Raw genomic sequence first — 18,608 nt, forward strand, 5'->3', positions numbered from 1 at the left:
TATTTTTAAATGTAAAATGGTAATCTTACATATGTTTAATGTAGTGTTTCCATTTTTTATGTTGTATGTTTACATATTATTTATTATTTTCGAAATTATATATAATGGTTTTTTTTACAAAATAATAACGTTACATTATGGAGATAAGCCGTCTTTTTTTTAGTGAAAAATGGTTATCTTACATATGTTTAATATAGTTTTTCCATTTTTTATGTTGTATGTTTATATATTATTTTTAAAAAATAAAAATGTAAAATGGTAATCTTACATATGTTTAATGTAGTATTTCCATTTTTTTTATGTTGTATGTTTACATATATTTATTATTTTCGAAAATATATATAATGTTTTTTGTTTTTTTTAATAAAACGGTAATGTTACATTATGGAGATAAGCCGTCTTTTTTTTAAGTGAAAAATGGTAATTTTACATATTTTTAATGTAGTTTTTCCATTTTTTATGATGTATGTTTACATATTATTTATAATTTTCGAAAATTAGTAATATTAAAATGTAAAACTATATTTTATGTCACCTGTCATCTTTCGGGAGAAGTTTTTTTTGCTGATGTGAGAGATAAGAAAAATAAATAATAAGAAAAATAAATATAAAAGATAAGAAAAATAAATAATAAGTAAATATAGTATATAAGAAATAAAAATATTACATTAAATATATATCGTAATATTATCATGGTATAAAAATAAAAATAAGAAAAGATAAACATTAAGTAAATACACAATATAAAAAATGGAAAAACTAAATTAAACATATATCTGAAAAATGTAAAGTTAAATAAATAAAAGTAAATTTACATTATAAAAATATTACACTAAAAACTTATAAAAATATATTTACTTATTATTTACTTTCCTTTTATTGTATATTTACTTATTATTGTTTAATGCAATGTTTCTATTTCTTATATTGTTTATTTACTTATTATTTATTTTTCCTTATATTGCAAATTTACTTATTATTTATTTTCTATTTTTTAAATAATAATGCCACGTGTCATCTTTCGGGAGAATTTTGTTTTGCTGATGTGGACGCTCTATGGAGCCTCAAATGGTCCCTTTTAGTAGTAAGGACTAGGAGTTAATCCGCGCTACGCGCGGGGCTATTTTGATTTTTAAATGATAACTATATATTTATTCATTTGGACGTTGTATTCTGAACAACAACAAAATTGTAAATTGTATGTTTGTGTGAATTGTAATTTCTTTAGAAAAAAACAGAAAACTATACATTTTTCTTATAGATGTTTCATATAGTTTTTCATTTTTTATATTATATATTTACTTATTATTTAAATTTTCTTAATTTGTAGGGCAATTCTTTCATAAAGTTGTTTTTAAGTTTTTGTCACAAAATAGTCATTAATAAGGAAATGACCAAAATAACCCATTTTATTTTGAAAATTTTAATATTTATTTTTAATTTTTCAATTGAAATCATATCCACAAAACTCCACCCCATAACTCTAAACCCTAAGTCTAGCTTATTTAACCTTATAGCATAGATGTATTTTAACTCTTTAATAAATGTTTAATTCAGATAAATGTTTAATTTAGTTTTTCTATTTTTTATATTGTATATTTACTTACTGTTTATCTTCTCTTATTTTGTATAGTTATTTATTATAAATTTCTTGCTTTTATATCAATCATAATATTACGATATATATTTAATATAATATTTTATTTCTTATATACAATATTTACTTATTATTTATTTTTTCTTATATTTTATATTTACTTATTATAGTATATAACATTTCTATATGATTAATATTACTAACAATAATAATAAAATATTACATAATATTAAATTATAAATCTATTATAATATTAGAATAAAAATAAAATATCATAATAATATTTCTTATTATTTATTTTTATACTAATATTTTTATGTCTTTTTTTTTTACATCAATCATCTACAAACTCATGCTGACTCTGTAAACAAAACCGGTAACTTTGTCCATGTGAACGACGAAAGACGGTTGTTTCCTAGCACGGCGTGCTAAGCTATCCGCCTTTTGATTTTCTGTCTGAGGTACATGAACGATCTCTGAGTTTAGAAAGCTTCTTTTCAGCAGTTTAATGTCTTCCTGATAATTGTCAAACGCTGGTCATTCTTCTGGTTCTGAAACCATCTTTATCAATTGAGAATAATCTGTCGCAAATGTGACTTGAAATTACCGTAAATTCCTCATGCATTTCATTGCCCATATTAGCGCTTCTACCTCCGAATGAAGAAGTGAAAGACTTGCCCGGACATTCCGTGCCCCTAGCAATCCATCAAAACCAGCTAAAGTGATGTACCAGCCTTGTCCTGAGAATTGTTCCTTATCTTTCTATGGGCAATCTATGAAACACCATTTTCCTGGTAATATTGGTACAATTCTTTCATGTACTTGATTTGCAACCCTCTGATTATTTGTTACATGTGTCTCCGCCCAAAGTGTTGATTCTAATTCCGGTAGTTTAAGCGTATCTCTTGGATCAACATCCAAATTGCTAAAAACTTTGTTGTTTCGAACTTTCCAAATATACCATAATATCCACGCAAATTGGTGATCCTCCATTTTTGGATTAACTCTCCAAAAAAGATAATCCATATTTTTATGTCTTATTGTCTATATTTACTAATTATTTATTTTACTATACATTTTTCAGATAGATGTTTAATTTAGTTTTTCCAGTTCTAATATTGTATATTTACTTATTTTGTATTTTTCCTTATACTGTATATTTACTTATTCTAATATCACGGTAAATGTTTAATATAATACTTGTATTTCTTATATAGTATATTTACTTATTATTTATTTTACTATACATTTTTTCAGAGATATGTTTAATTTAGTATTTTCATTTCTTAATTGTATTTTACCTTTTTTTTCTTATACTATAAATTTACTTATTCTAATTTTCTTGTTTTTATAGCAAATGATAATATTATGATAGATGTTTAATGTGATAAAAAATATTATCTTATATTCTATGCTTATTTTTCTTATATTGTATATTTACTTACAAAAATATTTGAAAATAATAAAATGTTAAACTATACATTTTCAGATAGACTTTTAATGTATTTTTTTATTTCTTATATTGTATATTTATTTATCTAATTGTTTTGTTTTATATCAAATCATAATATTACGATAGATGTTTAATGTAATATTTCTATTTCTCATATTATATATTTACTTATTATTTACATTATTATATATTTTCAGATAAAGGTTTAATGTATTTTTTGTATTTTTATATTGTATATTTACTTATCATTTATTTTTCTTATATTTTATATTTACTTATTCTAATATTATAATTGATGTTTAGTGTAATATTTTTATAATGTAAATTTACTTTTATTTATTTAACTTTACATTTTTCAGATATATGTTTAATTTAGTTTTTCCATTTTTTATATTGTGTATTTACTTAATGTTTATCTTTTCTTATTTTTTATTTTTATATCAATGATAATATTACGATATATATTTAATGTAATATTTTTATTTATTATATTGTATATTTACTTATTATTTATTTTTCCTTATATTGTATATTTACTTATTATTGTTTAATGCACTGTTTCTATTTCTTATATTGTTTATTTACTTATTATATATTTTTCCTTATATTGCAAATTTACTTATTATTTATTTTCTATTTTTTAAATAATAATGCCATATGTTATATTTTGGAAAAAAAAATTTCACTGATGTGGACGCTTTATGGAGCCTCAAAATGTCCATTTTATTAGTATAGTTTTTCCATTTTTTATATTATGTATTTACTTAATGTTTATCTTTTCTTATTTTTTATTTTTATATCAATGATAATATTACGATATATATTTAATGTAATATTTTTATTTATTATATTGTATATTTACTTATTATTTATTTTTCTTTATATTGTATATTTACTTATTATTTTTAATGCAATGTTTCTATTTCTTATATTGTTTATTTACTTATTATATATTTTTCCTTATATTGCAAATTTACTTATTATTTATTTTCTATTTTTTAAATAATAATGCCACATGTCATATTTTGGGAGAATTTGTTTCGCTGATGTGGACGCTCTATGGAGCCTCAAAAGGTCCATTTTATTAGTATAGTTTTTCCATTTTTTATATTGTGTATTTACTTAATGTTTATCTTTTCTTATTTTTTATTTTTATATCAATGATAATATTACGATATATATTTAATGTAATATTTTTATTTCTTATATACTATATTTACTTATTATTTATTTTTCTTGTCTTTTATATTTACTTATTCTATTAATAAGATAATGTTTAATACGATAATGTTTAGTATAATATTTTGATTTCTTATATTTTGTATTTAGTTATTATTTTATAGATGTTTAATTTAGTTTTCCATTTCTCAATTGTATATTTACTTATTCTAATTTTTTTTATATCAAATGATAATATTATGATAGATGTTTAATGTAATATTTCTGTTTATTATATTGTATATTTACTTATTATTTATTTTTCTTTATATTGTATATTTACTTATTTAATGCAATGTTTCTATTTCTTAGATTGTTTATTTACTTATTATATATTTTTTCTTATATTGCAAATTTACTTATTATTTATTTTCTATTTTTTAAATAATAATGCCACGTGTCATATTTCGGGAGAATTTTTTTCCGCTGATGTGGAGGCTCTACGAAGCCTCAAAAGGTCTCTTTTATTAATATAGATTTTATTTTATTTTGACATCAAAGAAGATTTCTATTTTAATATATTTCAAAGAGTTATTTATATTAAAATATTTAAAATACTGTATAAGAAACAAAAATAAATTTGCCAAACACATAGCTAAGCTTTATTTATAAAAATGCATTTCAGAGTTTAACTTTTTATCGGCCCATGTTTCATTAGCTGAAAACCCACTATGGGTGATACAAATGATGATGATCAAAGCTCCATCCTGCCATCATTTACAACTTTGATTAATATTTACAAATGATGATGATAATGCATTTTCAAAGTAATTGATTGATGTTTAATGAGAAAGATGAAAGCATAAAAAAAAAGAACAAAGATGAAGCATTTATGGGGTTTACCATAGTGAAGGAGACAAAAGTCGCTACCTTTAACGCTTTCACTTTGTCCAAGTGCTTCTCTGTTCTCTCTCTCTGCCCGCACCACACACTTTACTCTCCCTCTAACAGTAGATCTCATCTCCCATTTCAAACCCTAGAAAAAATCAATCAAACTCAATTAACCACAATCCAATCTCTAAGCCTTGCTCCATTAATGGCGACCTTCACTCTCCAAAGGTCACTCCTTCTACTCCTGCCTTTACTCTCACTCTTCTCCACAACATCTGAAGCTAAACCATCCTTCTTCACCTTCACCAGCTTTGACTCCGACGACATTGCTCTGTTCGGCGAAGCAAAGCTCCTCGACGGCGGGTCCTCGATCTCGATCCAGCTGAATGACTCAGTGAGTCATAATAGTGGGCGAGTTGTCTACAAGAAACCCATCAAGTTCGTCGAGACTAAGTCCGAGTATCCCGCCGGATTCTCTACTTTCATCGCTTTCTCCGTTTCTCCTGATCACGGTGGGAGACTCGGGTTCGTCGTGTTTCCGGTTAACGGAACGTTTGAACTGTCTCTATTCGAAGTAAAGTTCGATACTTTAGATAGAGATTCGAATGTGACTGTGAATGTAGATGGTACTACGGTTCCTGAGGAGATTCGCAGTTTCACGATAGCTAACTTGGAAGAGGAGAATAAGGAGAAGGTGTTGTTGTTGTACGCTTGGGTTAACTACATAGCAGGTGGACAGTTTCTAGAAGTCCGGTTAAGCAAATCAGAAAGCTTCGAACATGTTGATCCTTTGATGTTCAGTAGGATTGACTTGTCGGGAATGTTGAAAGGTAAGGGTGAGTTCATGGTTGGTGTGAAGTCGTGTGTTGGGAACGTTAATCTCCATTCTTGGAGTTTAGAAGCGAGAAGCGTCCCCAAGGGTGAGCACTCTTATGCGGCGATTATGGTGGAGAAGCTCATAGAGGAAGAGGAGGCGAGGAAGAGGAGAAGAGCGCGGGCGTGGGAGATTGTGACTTGCTTTGTAATGACTTTTGGATCTACAGGGCTTGTGTTCTTCGCCTTGATGCATATATGGGCAGCTTTCAAAAGGAACAATCTTGCGATGGTGATGCAGGAGGAATGTGGGATCAAGACGAAGGAGTTCGAGTACGAGAAGATGGAGAAAATGGAAGCTGTTATGAGTAAAACTGATAGCACAAAATGAAAACAAGTGAAGTCAAGTGTTGTGATATCTATGTGTGTGTGTTTAGGATACGCGATCTTTTATGTAATCAAGTAGATTCTTCATTGGCTAATGTAATGTAGCCCACTTGTTTTCCTTTCATGTGTGAACTTTGCAACATTGTTTCTCTTTGGCATGATTAGTTTGTTTCAGCATGTAAAATGATCCACACCCAACTTGACTACAAGGGATACTTTTGACTAGGTAGAAGAGAACCTTCCTACATTAGATATGTAATGCAGTTTATACACAAAATCTTTAACCGGCGATAATCTTCATGGCGATGACTACTAGGTTGATGAGCAAGAGGGGCAATCTCATGTACTGGCAGGCGTAAATTAGACCGATGATTTGGCCTTTGGGAGAGTTTCTTCTACCGGTTTGGTGGAGTTTTTCGAGTGTCCATCCTCTTGGAGCGAGGAAACGATCTTCGTTGAGGATTGCAAACGCATTTGCAAAGAGGAGCAGACCTTTTATCAATGTCCAGAAAGCCATTCGTTCCCTGTGTTGCATAGAGTTGTAAACAACCAGAATCAGCGAAAAGATAATGGCACAAAAGATTCTGATTCATGGCACACAGTTTAAACCATGACGATAGCAATACAAATCTCGATTCTAAGCAATTCTATAAAGGTATAATTAGCACAGGAATTACTTAGTTTTCTAGCTATTTGGTGCCTAGAAAGGATCGTTCCTGCCTTGCAATGGTAGCTACCGAGGAGTAGTATCTCGAATTCATACTTTATTTCAGGACTCATCGAGATAACATTGCAAAGATACTTGAAGCTAAGCATGAGATATATAGCCAATCACTCTCAGTCTCAGTACATAAAATAAGATAAGCAACAGAGATATGAATGGTGACAATCATCAGGATCAAAACGCAGCTTTCAAATAGTAGATTAACATCAAGTTAGTTCAAGAAACTCTTCATCAAATCACAACATCATGAAACCGCAAACATTTCTTCAGGCTCAATAGGAACTTCCATCCGTATACGACTGATCTAAACGTGAGATAGATACTGTAATCGAGGATCCAACGTTGGTTACAGAATCACCCAAACTGAATCGAACGGTTCACACATAACAACATGAAAAACGCCAAATCTAGCAAAAGCAGTGAAATCTCGAAAGCCACACTTACCGGCGGGAAGAATTCGACGGTGAAGACGGCGTGTGACGGAGATAATCGAATCGTCTGTGAGATTTAACCGCCGGAACCGAGGGAAGTAATAATCTTCGTGACTTCGTCCTCTTCTTATATAAAGCAACGAGTAGAAAACAACACGGTTCGGGTTTTTTCACGGGTTGACCCGGTTTGATAAGAATCCGGGTCAGGACCCGATATGATTTTTTTTATTTTCATTTTCAAAGAGGAAGAAGATTTGGATAAACCCCTGGGCACATCGAAGTAAAAACGAAGACCCCTCATGGCTTCACTTCATCTCTTTCCTCACCTTCACCATTTTGATTCTACCATACATCGCAGGGAGATAGTACCTCACAGCCGGAGGCAATTCCAATCTACGAAAGCTTCGATTATCACAAACGGAGCCGCAGCGGCTGAAACCGCTAAACCCAGTCGCAAAGGGAAGAATAAGAAGAAGCAAACCTCGACGGTTACCGAAGAGACGAATCCCGATTCGGATCCGGATTTAGTGGATTACGACGACGGGATGGACTTTCCGTACGACGACCCGCCTCTCGTCTGCTGCTTCGGAGCCGTGCAGAAGGAGTTCGTTCCGGTGGTTCGAGTCCACGATAACCCGATGCACCCCGACATTTACTCCCAGTGGAAAATGCTGCAGTGGGATCCGCCCGAGTTCGGGCGGGCTCCGGGAGGCCCGCCGTCTAACGTGGCGATCTCGCATGTTCGGTTAGGTGGTAGAGCTGCGTTCATGGGGAAAGTTGGTGGAGATGATTACGGGGAAGAGCTTGTTTTGATGATGAACAAGGAGAGAGTTCAGACGAGGGCTGTGAAGTTCGATGAGGGTTCGAGTACTGCTTGTACTCGCGTCAAGATTAAGTTCGAGGACGGGAAGATGAAGGCGGAGACGGTGAAGGAGCCGCCTGAGGACTCGCTTCTTGCTTCGGAATTGAACTTAGCCGTGCTCAAAGAGGTAAAGTCTTTCACTTTAGGGTTTAGGATGAACACAGTTCTTATTGCAAGTTTCTGACTTGAGGATGAATCATATTGCTAATGAGTGGTTTCATTTTGATGAATATGTTTCGGATCATGAAACAGAGAGTACCTTTTGTCTTGGCGTTTAAGCTGTTTTGTTTACTTCAATATGCAGGCGAGGATTTTTCATTTCAATTCAGAAGTGTTGACGTCACCCACAATGCAATCAACTCTATTCAAGGCAATACAGTGGTCCAAGAAGTTCGGAGGGCTTATTTTCTTTGACTTGAATCTTCCGTTACCGCTATGGAGATCACGGAACGAGACTCGGAAGCTGATCAAGAAAGCATGGGACGAAGCCAACATCATCGAAGTTTCGCAGCAAGAGCTTGAGTTTCTACTCGATGAAGAGTACTACGAGAGGAGAAGAAACTACACACCGCAATACTTCGCTGAGGATTTCGAGCAGACTAAGAACCGGAGAGACTATTACCATTACACACCTGAGGAAATCAAGCCGTTGTGGCACGATAATCTGAAGCTGTTGGTTGTGACTGATGGAACACTTCGGCTACATTACTATACTCCCAAGTTTGATGGTGTTGTGGTTGGGACGGAAGATGTGCTCATAACTCCTTTCACTTGCGACAGAACGGGTTCCGGTGATGCTGTTGTTGCAGGCATTATGAGGAAGCTGACAACTTGTCCTGAGATGTTTGAGGACCAGGATGTGTTGGAGCGACAGCTCCGGTTCGCAGTTGCTGCTGGGATCATATCGCAGTGGACAATTGGTGCGGTTAGAGGCTTCCCAACTGAAAGCGCGACACAGAATTTGAAAGAGCAGGTTTATGTTCCATCAATGTGGTAATTAGAAAGATCAAGAACTGAGCTTCTTCTACTAAATGTTTTTGAACAATGTGAGATTTATACTGATTTCAAAACTGTAATCCAATGTACAATCATTTTTTGTGTGTTCACTGATAACAACAATGTGAGAGGGTGGTGAGAACATGATAACCTAATGAAACTTATGTTTGGTTAAGAGACAAAAATTCTCTATAGCCGATCCAAGTCTTGATGCTCTTTCTGTAAGGACAATCGATTCTACAAGCCGTCTGAGCAGAACTGGGGTTACCTCTTTTCCTATGTTGTACAAAAACGCTATAAACTCGATGAAAGTTGTTCTCTGTCCTGATCCTGCAGTGTTTGACGTGGGAATCTCGACTGTTTCTGATTACTGCATCAACACTATCTTAAGGCACTCTTCTTCCATGTCTTTGTCTCCGTTCTAAGACTTGATTTTTTCCCAGAGCTGCGAGAATAAGACTTGTTACAGATGCAATCAGGTTGTGGGTTCGCATAGAAATTCTCCTCTAGCCTGGGAAGTGCAGCAGGCAGTCTCGCATATGGCGTTCCAGTCCTGTCTCTGTTTAGTCGCTTAACCTCTGAAGCAAACTCTTCCCAAGATATGAAACCATCATCAAAATGATCTATCAGTCTAACAAAATTCAACCTGAAATAAACACAGAACAAATCAGCAAACAAGCAGTGAATGAACTACGAAAAGTTATATTTCATGTTAACATATACCTGTCTGGATTTATAGATTTCCTAAACCCTTCAAACCTTCTGTGCCCTTGTACCGCCTTAGCCATGTTTCCATCATACGTATACACAAAAACATCGCTTTCAAGGGCCACAATGTAGTCCAACGCAGCAAGCCGGTTCTGGTATGGACTGAAAGGCTCCAACTCTTCTTCAGTTGCAAGAGTTGAATGAGAGAAGACATTTGGGTACTCCGCGCGGAAAGCATCCATACTCTTGCTTCCATAGATTTCACCAGCAACTATATATACAGTTGTGGAGGATGGATATCCCATTGCCTTTAGAAATATGGCTGCTTCTCGCGGAGACATAGGACATCCGCCTTCAATCCGTCTCTCTATGCTATCGATCTCTTTCTCCTTCCAGTGTTTGACATTGTACCTCATGATTCTCAGGTCTTCGGCTTCCTCAGATGTAAGATTGTGGCTGCAACCTGTAAAGGCAAGCATGTCCTTCTCGTATCTGCAAATTTAAAACATTTGACTCAAAACCAAGATCCAGATAATATCCCTTGCTGATTAAAAAAAAGAAAAAAATGCTGGATTTACCTCAAATGCAGAGCGATATACGGCTCACTGTTATTTCTTAAACGGTTAACCAATACATTTCCCAGGTCCTCGATCTCCTTCGTGTACGCCAGTGCCTTGTAATTAGCACGACATCTCAGTCTTTGGATCGATGGTGGCAAGCCATTGTTAGCAAGCCGTGAGTCGGTAAGCATGAACTTTAACACCTTGTAACGTTTTAGAAGTGGCAGCATTTCGCTTCTGTAGTAACTAGCCTTTGACCAAGAAACAGGGGCCTTGAGAAGAGGCTTCATGTCGGCATACTCAGGAGGCAAATACTCTACAATGTCAACATCGTGTTTCAGTACACTCATGAAGTTTCTCCAGTCGAAAATATCTTTGAACGTGCTGCATACAAAGAATCTTTATCAGCATTCAACTTATTTTTAGTAATATCGTATGACATCATCAATAATATTCACAAGATATAAGGACAAGACCTCGGGTCAGTCCAGAAAGATTCATGGTCGAGAAGAGGAAGAACAAGAGTTGCATTCATAATCTTGGCAACAGCAACCATGTCACATATCTACATTTTGGTAAAAACGAACAAAGAACAGTAAATCAAAAGAAGCTCGCTGTGGCGAATCATGAGATCAAAACCTTCTAAAATACTGTGGAAGTGAGAACTCACCCCAGTTCTCATCTGATTCAAACCTCCATTTGCGTGTACTATAAGATATCCATTGGTCTTTTGGCCCAGTCCTGGACAAAGACATATATCAGATCCTCATTCCAGGAAATAAACAAGATCTTGATAATTCAAATACTGCAAATGCGTCTGAAGAAGAACTAAGAAAAGCACGCAACATACTCGTCTTGTTCTTAGGACGCGCCACACATTGACGATACTGCCCGCTTTCAGGTTTCTGCCAAATTTCCGGAATCTGTAAAAAGCAACAGCCAAACATGAAACTGCATGATAAGATCCTTAAAACTGATGCAGCAGGAAAGTGTTTTGTCTTCCACATTACAAAAAAAACAGAGGAAATGAATAAAAATAAGCTCATTCTCAATCTGTACGACCTCAGATTACAGTGATCACAAAATCTTTCGTACCTTAAGTCTATCAAGTGAAAAATTCAACAAGTTACATAAGCACATACTTACAGAGATAAAAGTTTTTAACTCAGGGGTACATCTACTCAACGATGGCATGAACTGTTAATATAAACCCATATCAACTGGATCGTATTAGAACTTTCAGATAAAAAAAAAAAAGGTTTTAAATCTAAGACATCTCAAACTATGCCACAACAAAAGAAAAGGCCATACACTGTGCCGAACCTAAAGGTCAACTGAAACCGTAGGAAAGTGATGATCCACGTCAAGGCCACCCAAATCAATTGACTATTAATGCCCGTCAAAGTCTCCCTCCAATATCAAAATGTAGAGCTCATAAAACGAATTTCTTTTTCAGATTATTCTAGCGCCACCGAAACAATAATCATTCACTTATGAAAATCATCAAAGAATTCAACTTTCTACCTAACCCACTTCTCCTTCATCTCCCCCTCAGTGCAAACACAATATCATTGAAACTATTCAACTAAGTTGCAATCGCGGCCGAAAATTTCGATCATAAACCCTTGAAGGGCTGAACAGTTTTGATTTTCTTGGGAAACAAGCAGAAAAATGGTAAATTCAGCAGGCGCCACAACACAACACACTAACATGATTGAATTTGATTAAGCACTGACCTAATTAAAAGATTAGATCAGTGTTTAGAGAAAACAACCAATAACAAGTTAATCTAACGGCTAAAACTCTTGAAATACGTTACTAGGGGATCTAAGAGGTCACATGTTCGAATCCCGATGTAGATTTGTGTATTATCACGACGATTGGCTTTGTTCATCGGATAAAGGAACATTGAATCCGTAAATGCTAACGTGTAAAGAAGAAGAGAGAAGGAATGAACAAACACTCACGGGAAGCTTTTCGAGGACGCGCATTGGCTGGGACGAAGCTTGGTTTTCCCCAACTTCGCGTTGCGCCATTGACAGATCGTCACGGAGCGATCTAACGACGACAAACTCGCTCAACCGCGCGTGGTCAACCACGCGCACACCGCCTATGAGGTAGACACTAAGGAACACGGACGCGACAACGAGAGCCATGAGGAGACCCAAGATCCGACGCCCCACGTTTTTCCCAGATCTAAACCCTTGCCCCACCACCGTCCCCGATCCACCGCCGCCGCCGCCGCCTTGGGAAAATGGAGATCGGAATTTACGGAGGAAGAGGTAGTGAATCGCGGGGTGGTTGTGGAATTGGTGGTAGTGATCGTGGTGGTAGTGAGATCCAGTAGACGAGGAACCTTCCGAAGACGTGGCGTCTTGACCGCTCGTATCTCCGCCGTCCAATTCCGCAGATTCGTTTCCGGTGGATAAATTGACTGTACTGCAGAAATCGACGGGATTCAACTCATTCAAGGGCCGTTCGGAGACTACATCCACACGGCGGCGGGTCGTGGTGGTTGGTCCGGCAGGGACGGGTGCAGCGGGCAAGGGGTTAATCGCTCCGGCGACAGACATATCGCCACCGGTAAAAGGGGATTCAGAATTAGAAAATGGAAGAGAGAGAGAGAGAGAGAGGGATGATGATTAGTCTTAGGGGGGTGTTACGTGGCCATGTTCTGACTTTCTTCTTCTTCTCTATAAGCCACCGTCACCGTGAACTTTGGCGAAGCTGAGACGCCGAATCTCGTTTGTTTGTCAGCTTTTATGTTGGCATGCGCGTTTATATATATTTTTTTTTTGTTTTAACCAGCGCGTTTATATTTTCTGTGTGACTGTTCTAACCATTTCGTTTTTCTACCGACCGTTTGCATTTATTTATTTGTGGATAACAATTTTGAGAATTCATTCATCACGTATGTTAACACACGCGGATTTAATAAGAGAGATTTATTGTTATCTAAATTTTATATTAGGGTTTGATAGGCAGAGCCCAAGAGCATCGTTATCGCACAAACCTTTAATAGGTTTTTTATTATTTTTTTTTCTTTTTTGTTTTTGTCTAATTAAAAAAAAAATAATCGCAGACCGCCACGTGTCAGCGGAGTCCGCGAACAGTTGAAAAAACCCACCGAAAACGTTTCTTATTTGGCGACTTGGGCATACGGTATTTGACGACTTGGGCAAACAATAGTGGGCCCCCCACATAAGAAACGCGCGATACAGATGCTCTAAGCATTAACATCTTTATTATCCGATCAATATTTTCTTAAAGCATTTAAATAATGCAAATTTGCTCTCTATCACGTGAAACTCAGAGGCCTTGATTGGTAGAGCCCCTGTTCAAAAACGCGGCCGCCTAGGAGTTGTTCGGAGGTTGATCGCGGTGAACATGTCCAAATCGGTGTAGCTAAGCGCTGATCCGCGTTGACTCGCATATGACTGCATAATTTTCGCGTTGACCGCCTAATTCCCGCTTAATTTTCACCTAGACCGCTAAGTTTTTTTTTCCGTTCGTGTAAAGTTGAAACACGGTTGATTATTTTTTACTCATTATTGACAGATTTTTGTGTAATTATTCATTACCAAATAATTACAATTAGCCATCAAGCCCAAAACAAACACATAATTACTTCATTTAGGGATTTTTTCATACCAAACACACCATAATCTAAATCTTTCCACGAATCAAAAAAAGACTGTTTAAAACTATATATAAAAAATTATATAATTATGTCTAAGAACATGTGTCATCATGTTTAAAATTAGCTAATTATATTTTAAATATATTAAATTGTATTTAAAACTACATCCCGCGTAATTCACGAGTACTCCCCGATTTTTCGGTAACTCGCTAGGCCCGGGGTTACCGCCCAACTAGCGCCTAGCGTAGTTCCGAGCAGGGGGTAAAGCATTAGCATTATGATTTACATTATCCTATCAAGATTTGTTAGAAAAGCATTTAAAAAGCATTAAGTAAATGTTAATAATCTCCAAATGCTCTCTGGTCAATGCTCTCATATGAAGCTTTTAGAAGATCATTTGCATTTATAATTTATAAAATTAAAGAAAATATATAATTAATATTTTAATAATATCGTAAAATTATTTTTATATCCAGAAAATAAAATTTTGATTTCTAAAATAAATTTACAATAAAAATATTTTTTTAAATAGTATTTTACATTTAAAACATATATAATTATATTATATTTTAAATATGAAATATTATAATTATATTATATTTTAAATGTGCAATATTATTTTTTAAAATAGATATTTTAATTTTAAAATTTTATTTTTAAAATAATAAATTTTCGTTATAAACTTAATTTTGAAATTATTAAATCAAATAAATTAATTTCATATCTTTTTAATTTTATATATTAATATATATATATATATATATATTAGATTTGTATTCATTAGAAATAAATATATTATATATTATATACTAATTTTATAATCATTTTAAATATCATATTCATATTGATTTACCAATCATTCTATTAAACAGTTTAGCAAAATCATACAACTTATTTAGCATATTGCTTCTATAGCATACTGCTACTGTTTTATCAGCTCCTCTGCCAATCAAGACCTTAGTAGAACAAAATATAAAAAAAAATTATAAAACAGTTTAATATAATTTATTTATTTTATCCAATAATATCATAAAAATATATTTATATCCAAAAACCTATCTTGTTTTTTTTAAAATAACTTTAACTAAATCTTAAAATAAAAGGGCAATTCTCCTAAATATACTATTTTCAAGCTTTTGTCATAAAAATAGACACTAAAGAGAAAAATGACCAAAATGTTTTATTTAGTAAGTAAAAAAACTCTAATACCCTATATATATATATATAAAAATTGTATAGTTTTAGATTATATGTTTTCAAATTCGAAATTTTTTATAAAAATAAATTTTTGAAATTGTTTTTTTTAAATTATTTTTATTTTTTTTCAAATTTTTATTTTCAAATTTTTAATATTTATTTTTTATTTTATAAAATTTTAAACTTCAATCTCTATTCCCACCCCTTTACTCTAAATCTTAAGGTTTGGATTAGTTAACCATATGGGTATAAGTGTATATTTACCTATTTAATTAAACATTTTGGTCATTTTGATCTTTAAAGTCTATATTTTTGACAAAAAAAATTAGTGCTATCCTATAATATTTCTCAAAATAAAATCCTCTTTAAAAAATAAAATATGAAATTATTTTTCTATAAAATTATTTCACATCTAAAGTATAATTAATTATATATAATTAATATAATTCATCATATATATTAATTTACATATAAATTATAAATATAATATATCTATATTATTCAAAAATAAGCCAATTATAAATTATATATTAATTTTATATGAATCATTTATTGTTATATCAATCACTTTATTAATTGCATCTATGAGAGCATACTATTTTTTTTAGCATAATATTTCTATATCATACTGCTATTGCTTTGTCATCAATTATGCCGATCAAGATCTTAATTGAATTATTAACATATAGATTCTATTATATTCCATTTCTTTATATTTGAAAGGATTTTCTAAAGAAAAAATCTAACTTTGGTGAGAAATAAAAAAAAAAAAATTTAACGAACTATTGGGTAGGCCTGGGATTTTTATCCATAACCGAATACCCGAACCGGAACCGACCCGAAATGAACCAGTTCGGTTCGGTTTCGGTCCTAGACAATTTATCCAATGGGTATTAGTGTTAATTATCCATGGGTATCGGTTCGGTTCCGGTTTTTACCCAAAACCGAACGGGTACCCGTTTAATCCGAATTCTATGCTTAAAAAACATAGATTTGTATCTTCTGAGTGTCGAACCCGGGGTTGATAGGCAAAGCAACAACTGTAATACCACTAGACTAGTTCAACTTTGTTGTATTTAATACATGTTACTAATATATATATACGATTTCTATTTACTTTTCTTTAAAAAAATAAAATAAATAAATAAAAAACTGGTATATAATTATTTTATTTTGCAAATATTTATATAATTCACATAAGAAACGGGTACCCTGAACCAACCCGAAACCGGTAGTACCCGATCCGAAACCCGAACCAAAATCTACTAAGTACCCATTGGGTATAGAATTCATTTATCCAAAAAACCCGGACCCGATCGGTTCCTATCCGAACCCGAACCGAATATCTGAAGTCCCAGCCCTACTATTGGGGGTGATTGGTAGTTGTTGTAAGTGCTGTCTACATCCATATTTATTTCTAAAGCACCAAATTCAGAGCAATCAAGCTTTAAATTTTTTTTTGAAACCACAACTCTTGAAATAACCTAAGTTGTACAAGTGCTCTGCAGAGCCAAATATCCAAATCAATTTTGTAGTGCTTTCCATAAAATTTTACAGCAATAAAATCTAAAGCCACAGCAAAAAGTTTACAGATTTTTTTCTACAGCAAAAATTTTAAAACTACAGCCATTACCAATCAGACCCATTATTCAATATTTTCCGAGACTAATAAAATTTCTGTTTTAATTTTACTAAATTATCGATTGGTTGTTTAAATGATCATACACACATAAGTTAATCGAAGCAAAATGAAACTTCTTAATCCTACTCCACCACAGAACACGATTCGTCTCGAATATTGAAGGTTGTAGACAAGATGGTGAACTAAGACTAACATTTAGATGAAATAGAGTGTTCGGTTATTAAATGGTTTAACTAGTAGGATTTGGCTCAAATTTGGTTTAGTAACTTTACTCGGTAGTTACACATGTATATGTATGTGTGCGTGCTCTTTCGTTTATTAGCCAATTGATTCGGTAGATCTAAACCTTAAGCTGTGTTAGGTAAGAAAGGTTAAGCAAATGGAGTCACAACTCACAAGGGCTCAGCAAGAAAGAGTAAAGAACCGTTGAAAAGACGGTAGGCTACCGAATCACCGAGCAAGAAAGAGTAAAGAACAGTTGTAAAAGACAGGTAGGCTACCGAATCACCGAAATTTAATGCATCGCCATAAGTATTCTACCTCTGGTGAGTATAGTTGTTTTTTTAATTTGAGAATCGAGGTGAACACCGGATAAATAGATCATTGTATTTTCTTGTTTGTTTCTTTTTTCTCTTGCAAACCAAGATCAAACGAAAGAGAAAGAGAGAGAGAGCCTAAGAGAGAATAACTGCTTTGAAGTTCAACATCGATGGCTACAAAGAGTATAATAACTCCCTTTTTGTCAAATCTCGATGGCTACAAATATTTTACCCAATTCATGAATCCATAAAATCAAAGCACACAATGTTTGGTATCTACTCTCTCTCTAATCCCTTACAACACTGGCTAGTCTGGCTTTAATCATTTTACACCTCACAACACATGTATCATAATAGAAGTGGAATAACATATATGAACGTCCACATGTTATCACGATAATGACACTACCATTCAAAGTTGAATCATACAATAATACATTTCGATGCACATTCCATGTATATTAATCCCGAAACATTACAAAATGTATTCGTAGCCACGTGTCATCACCAAGATGATTCTTAGAAACCTTAGAAAAATAAATTGGTCTATATAAATATATATTATACTATTTATTAAACTAACTATCAAATTGATTATTAGTGTACAAAAGAATATTTTTTTCTTTTCTTAAATAAAAGCTACGAAATTACCTAATATGATTAACATATATATGCAATTAATGCTTATGAATAATATATATTTGATAACAATTTTTTATCCTCTATTTTTTTTTAATTTTATATTATTAAAAGAAATTAAACAATCACATTAAGCATATAATAAAAAAATATTTTTTCTTATATGTTATATTTTAAATTTTTTTAAAACGACTATAAATTACTAAAATGGTAAAAGTCTCACAATAAAAAATTTGTGACCAATAGTTTAACTTAATTATTGTTCAAGCAATATACAAATGATCATAAATCGTATGGATATGAAGTCTCATTAATAGATATTCATATTATATATATATATATATATTAATATCATTTAAATTAAATTATAT

The 18,608-nt window shown here is 32.9% G+C and overlaps 4 protein-coding genes across 4 annotated transcripts; 2 read left to right on the forward strand and 2 right to left on the reverse strand.

Moving 5' to 3' along the window:
- The first annotated feature begins 5,304 nt into the window (after positions 1-5,304).
- LOC106414989 (L-type lectin-domain containing receptor kinase VIII.2-like) lies at positions 5,305-6,476 on the forward strand. The gene has a single exon (XM_013855580.3). The coding sequence runs from the start codon at positions 5,305-5,307 to the stop codon at positions 6,301-6,303; it is 999 nt and encodes a 332-aa protein (XP_013711034.3). The 3' UTR covers positions 6,304-6,476.
- Positions 6,380-7,587, reverse strand: LOC106414990 (immediate early response 3-interacting protein 1-like). The gene is made up of 2 exons (XM_013855581.3): positions 7,468-7,587; positions 6,380-6,823 (listed from the first exon to the last, which is right to left on the reverse strand). Exon 2 carries the CDS (start codon positions 6,814-6,816, stop codon positions 6,580-6,582), a length of 237 nt encoding a protein of 78 aa, XP_013711035.1. The 5' UTR covers positions 6,817-6,823; positions 7,468-7,587; the 3' UTR covers positions 6,380-6,579.
- A 114-nt stretch (positions 7,588-7,701) lies between these two features.
- Positions 7,702-9,422, forward strand: LOC106414839 (fructokinase-like 1, chloroplastic). The gene is made up of 2 exons (XM_013855422.3): positions 7,702-8,443; positions 8,621-9,422. The coding sequence occupies exons 1-2, from the start codon at positions 7,754-7,756 to the stop codon at positions 9,311-9,313; spliced, it is 1,383 nt and encodes a 460-aa protein (XP_013710876.2). The 5' UTR covers positions 7,702-7,753; the 3' UTR covers positions 9,314-9,422.
- On the reverse strand, positions 9,349-13,359 carry LOC106414987 (O-fucosyltransferase 28). The gene is made up of 7 exons (XM_013855578.2): positions 12,548-13,359; positions 11,431-11,503; positions 11,251-11,321; positions 11,057-11,145; positions 10,599-10,964; positions 10,036-10,512; positions 9,349-9,958 (listed from the first exon to the last, which is right to left on the reverse strand). The coding sequence occupies exons 1-7, from the start codon at positions 13,151-13,153 to the stop codon at positions 9,694-9,696; spliced, it is 1,947 nt and encodes a 648-aa protein (XP_013711032.1). The 5' UTR covers positions 13,154-13,359; the 3' UTR covers positions 9,349-9,693.
- Positions 13,360-18,608: the final 5,249 nt, after the last annotated feature.

Source organism: Brassica napus, chromosome C8, assembly GCF_020379485.1.
Source record: "Brassica napus cultivar Da-Ae chromosome C8, Da-Ae, whole genome shotgun sequence".
NCBI lineage: Eukaryota > Viridiplantae > Streptophyta > Magnoliopsida > Brassicales > Brassicaceae > Brassica > Brassica napus.

Excerpts from the sequence above, each read along its gene's own strand:
- LOC106414987 (XM_013855578.2), bottom strand. The coding sequence starts at position 13,153 with ATGTCTGTCGCCGGAGCGATTAACCCCTTGCCCGCTGCACCCGTCCCT. Across the intron at positions 10,965-11,056 it reads TCTTTCTGGACTGACCCGAG|CACGTTCAAAGATATTTTCG; the intron begins GTCTTGTCCTTA and ends CTTTGTATGCAG. Across the intron at positions 10,513-10,598 it reads TATATCGCTCTGCATTTGAG|ATACGAGAAGGACATGCTTG; the intron begins GTAAATCCAGCA and ends TTAAATTTGCAG.
- LOC106414839 (XM_013855422.3), top strand. The coding sequence starts at position 7,754 with ATGGCTTCACTTCATCTCTTTCCTCACCTTCACCATTTTGATTCTACC. Across the intron at positions 8,444-8,620 it reads ACTTAGCCGTGCTCAAAGAG|GCGAGGATTTTTCATTTCAA; the intron begins GTAAAGTCTTTC and ends TTCAATATGCAG.
- LOC106414990 (XM_013855581.3), bottom strand. The coding sequence starts at position 6,816 with ATGGCTTTCTGGACATTGATAAAAGGTCTGCTCCTCTTTGCAAATGCG.
- LOC106414989 (XM_013855580.3), top strand. The coding sequence starts at position 5,305 with ATGGCGACCTTCACTCTCCAAAGGTCACTCCTTCTACTCCTGCCTTTA.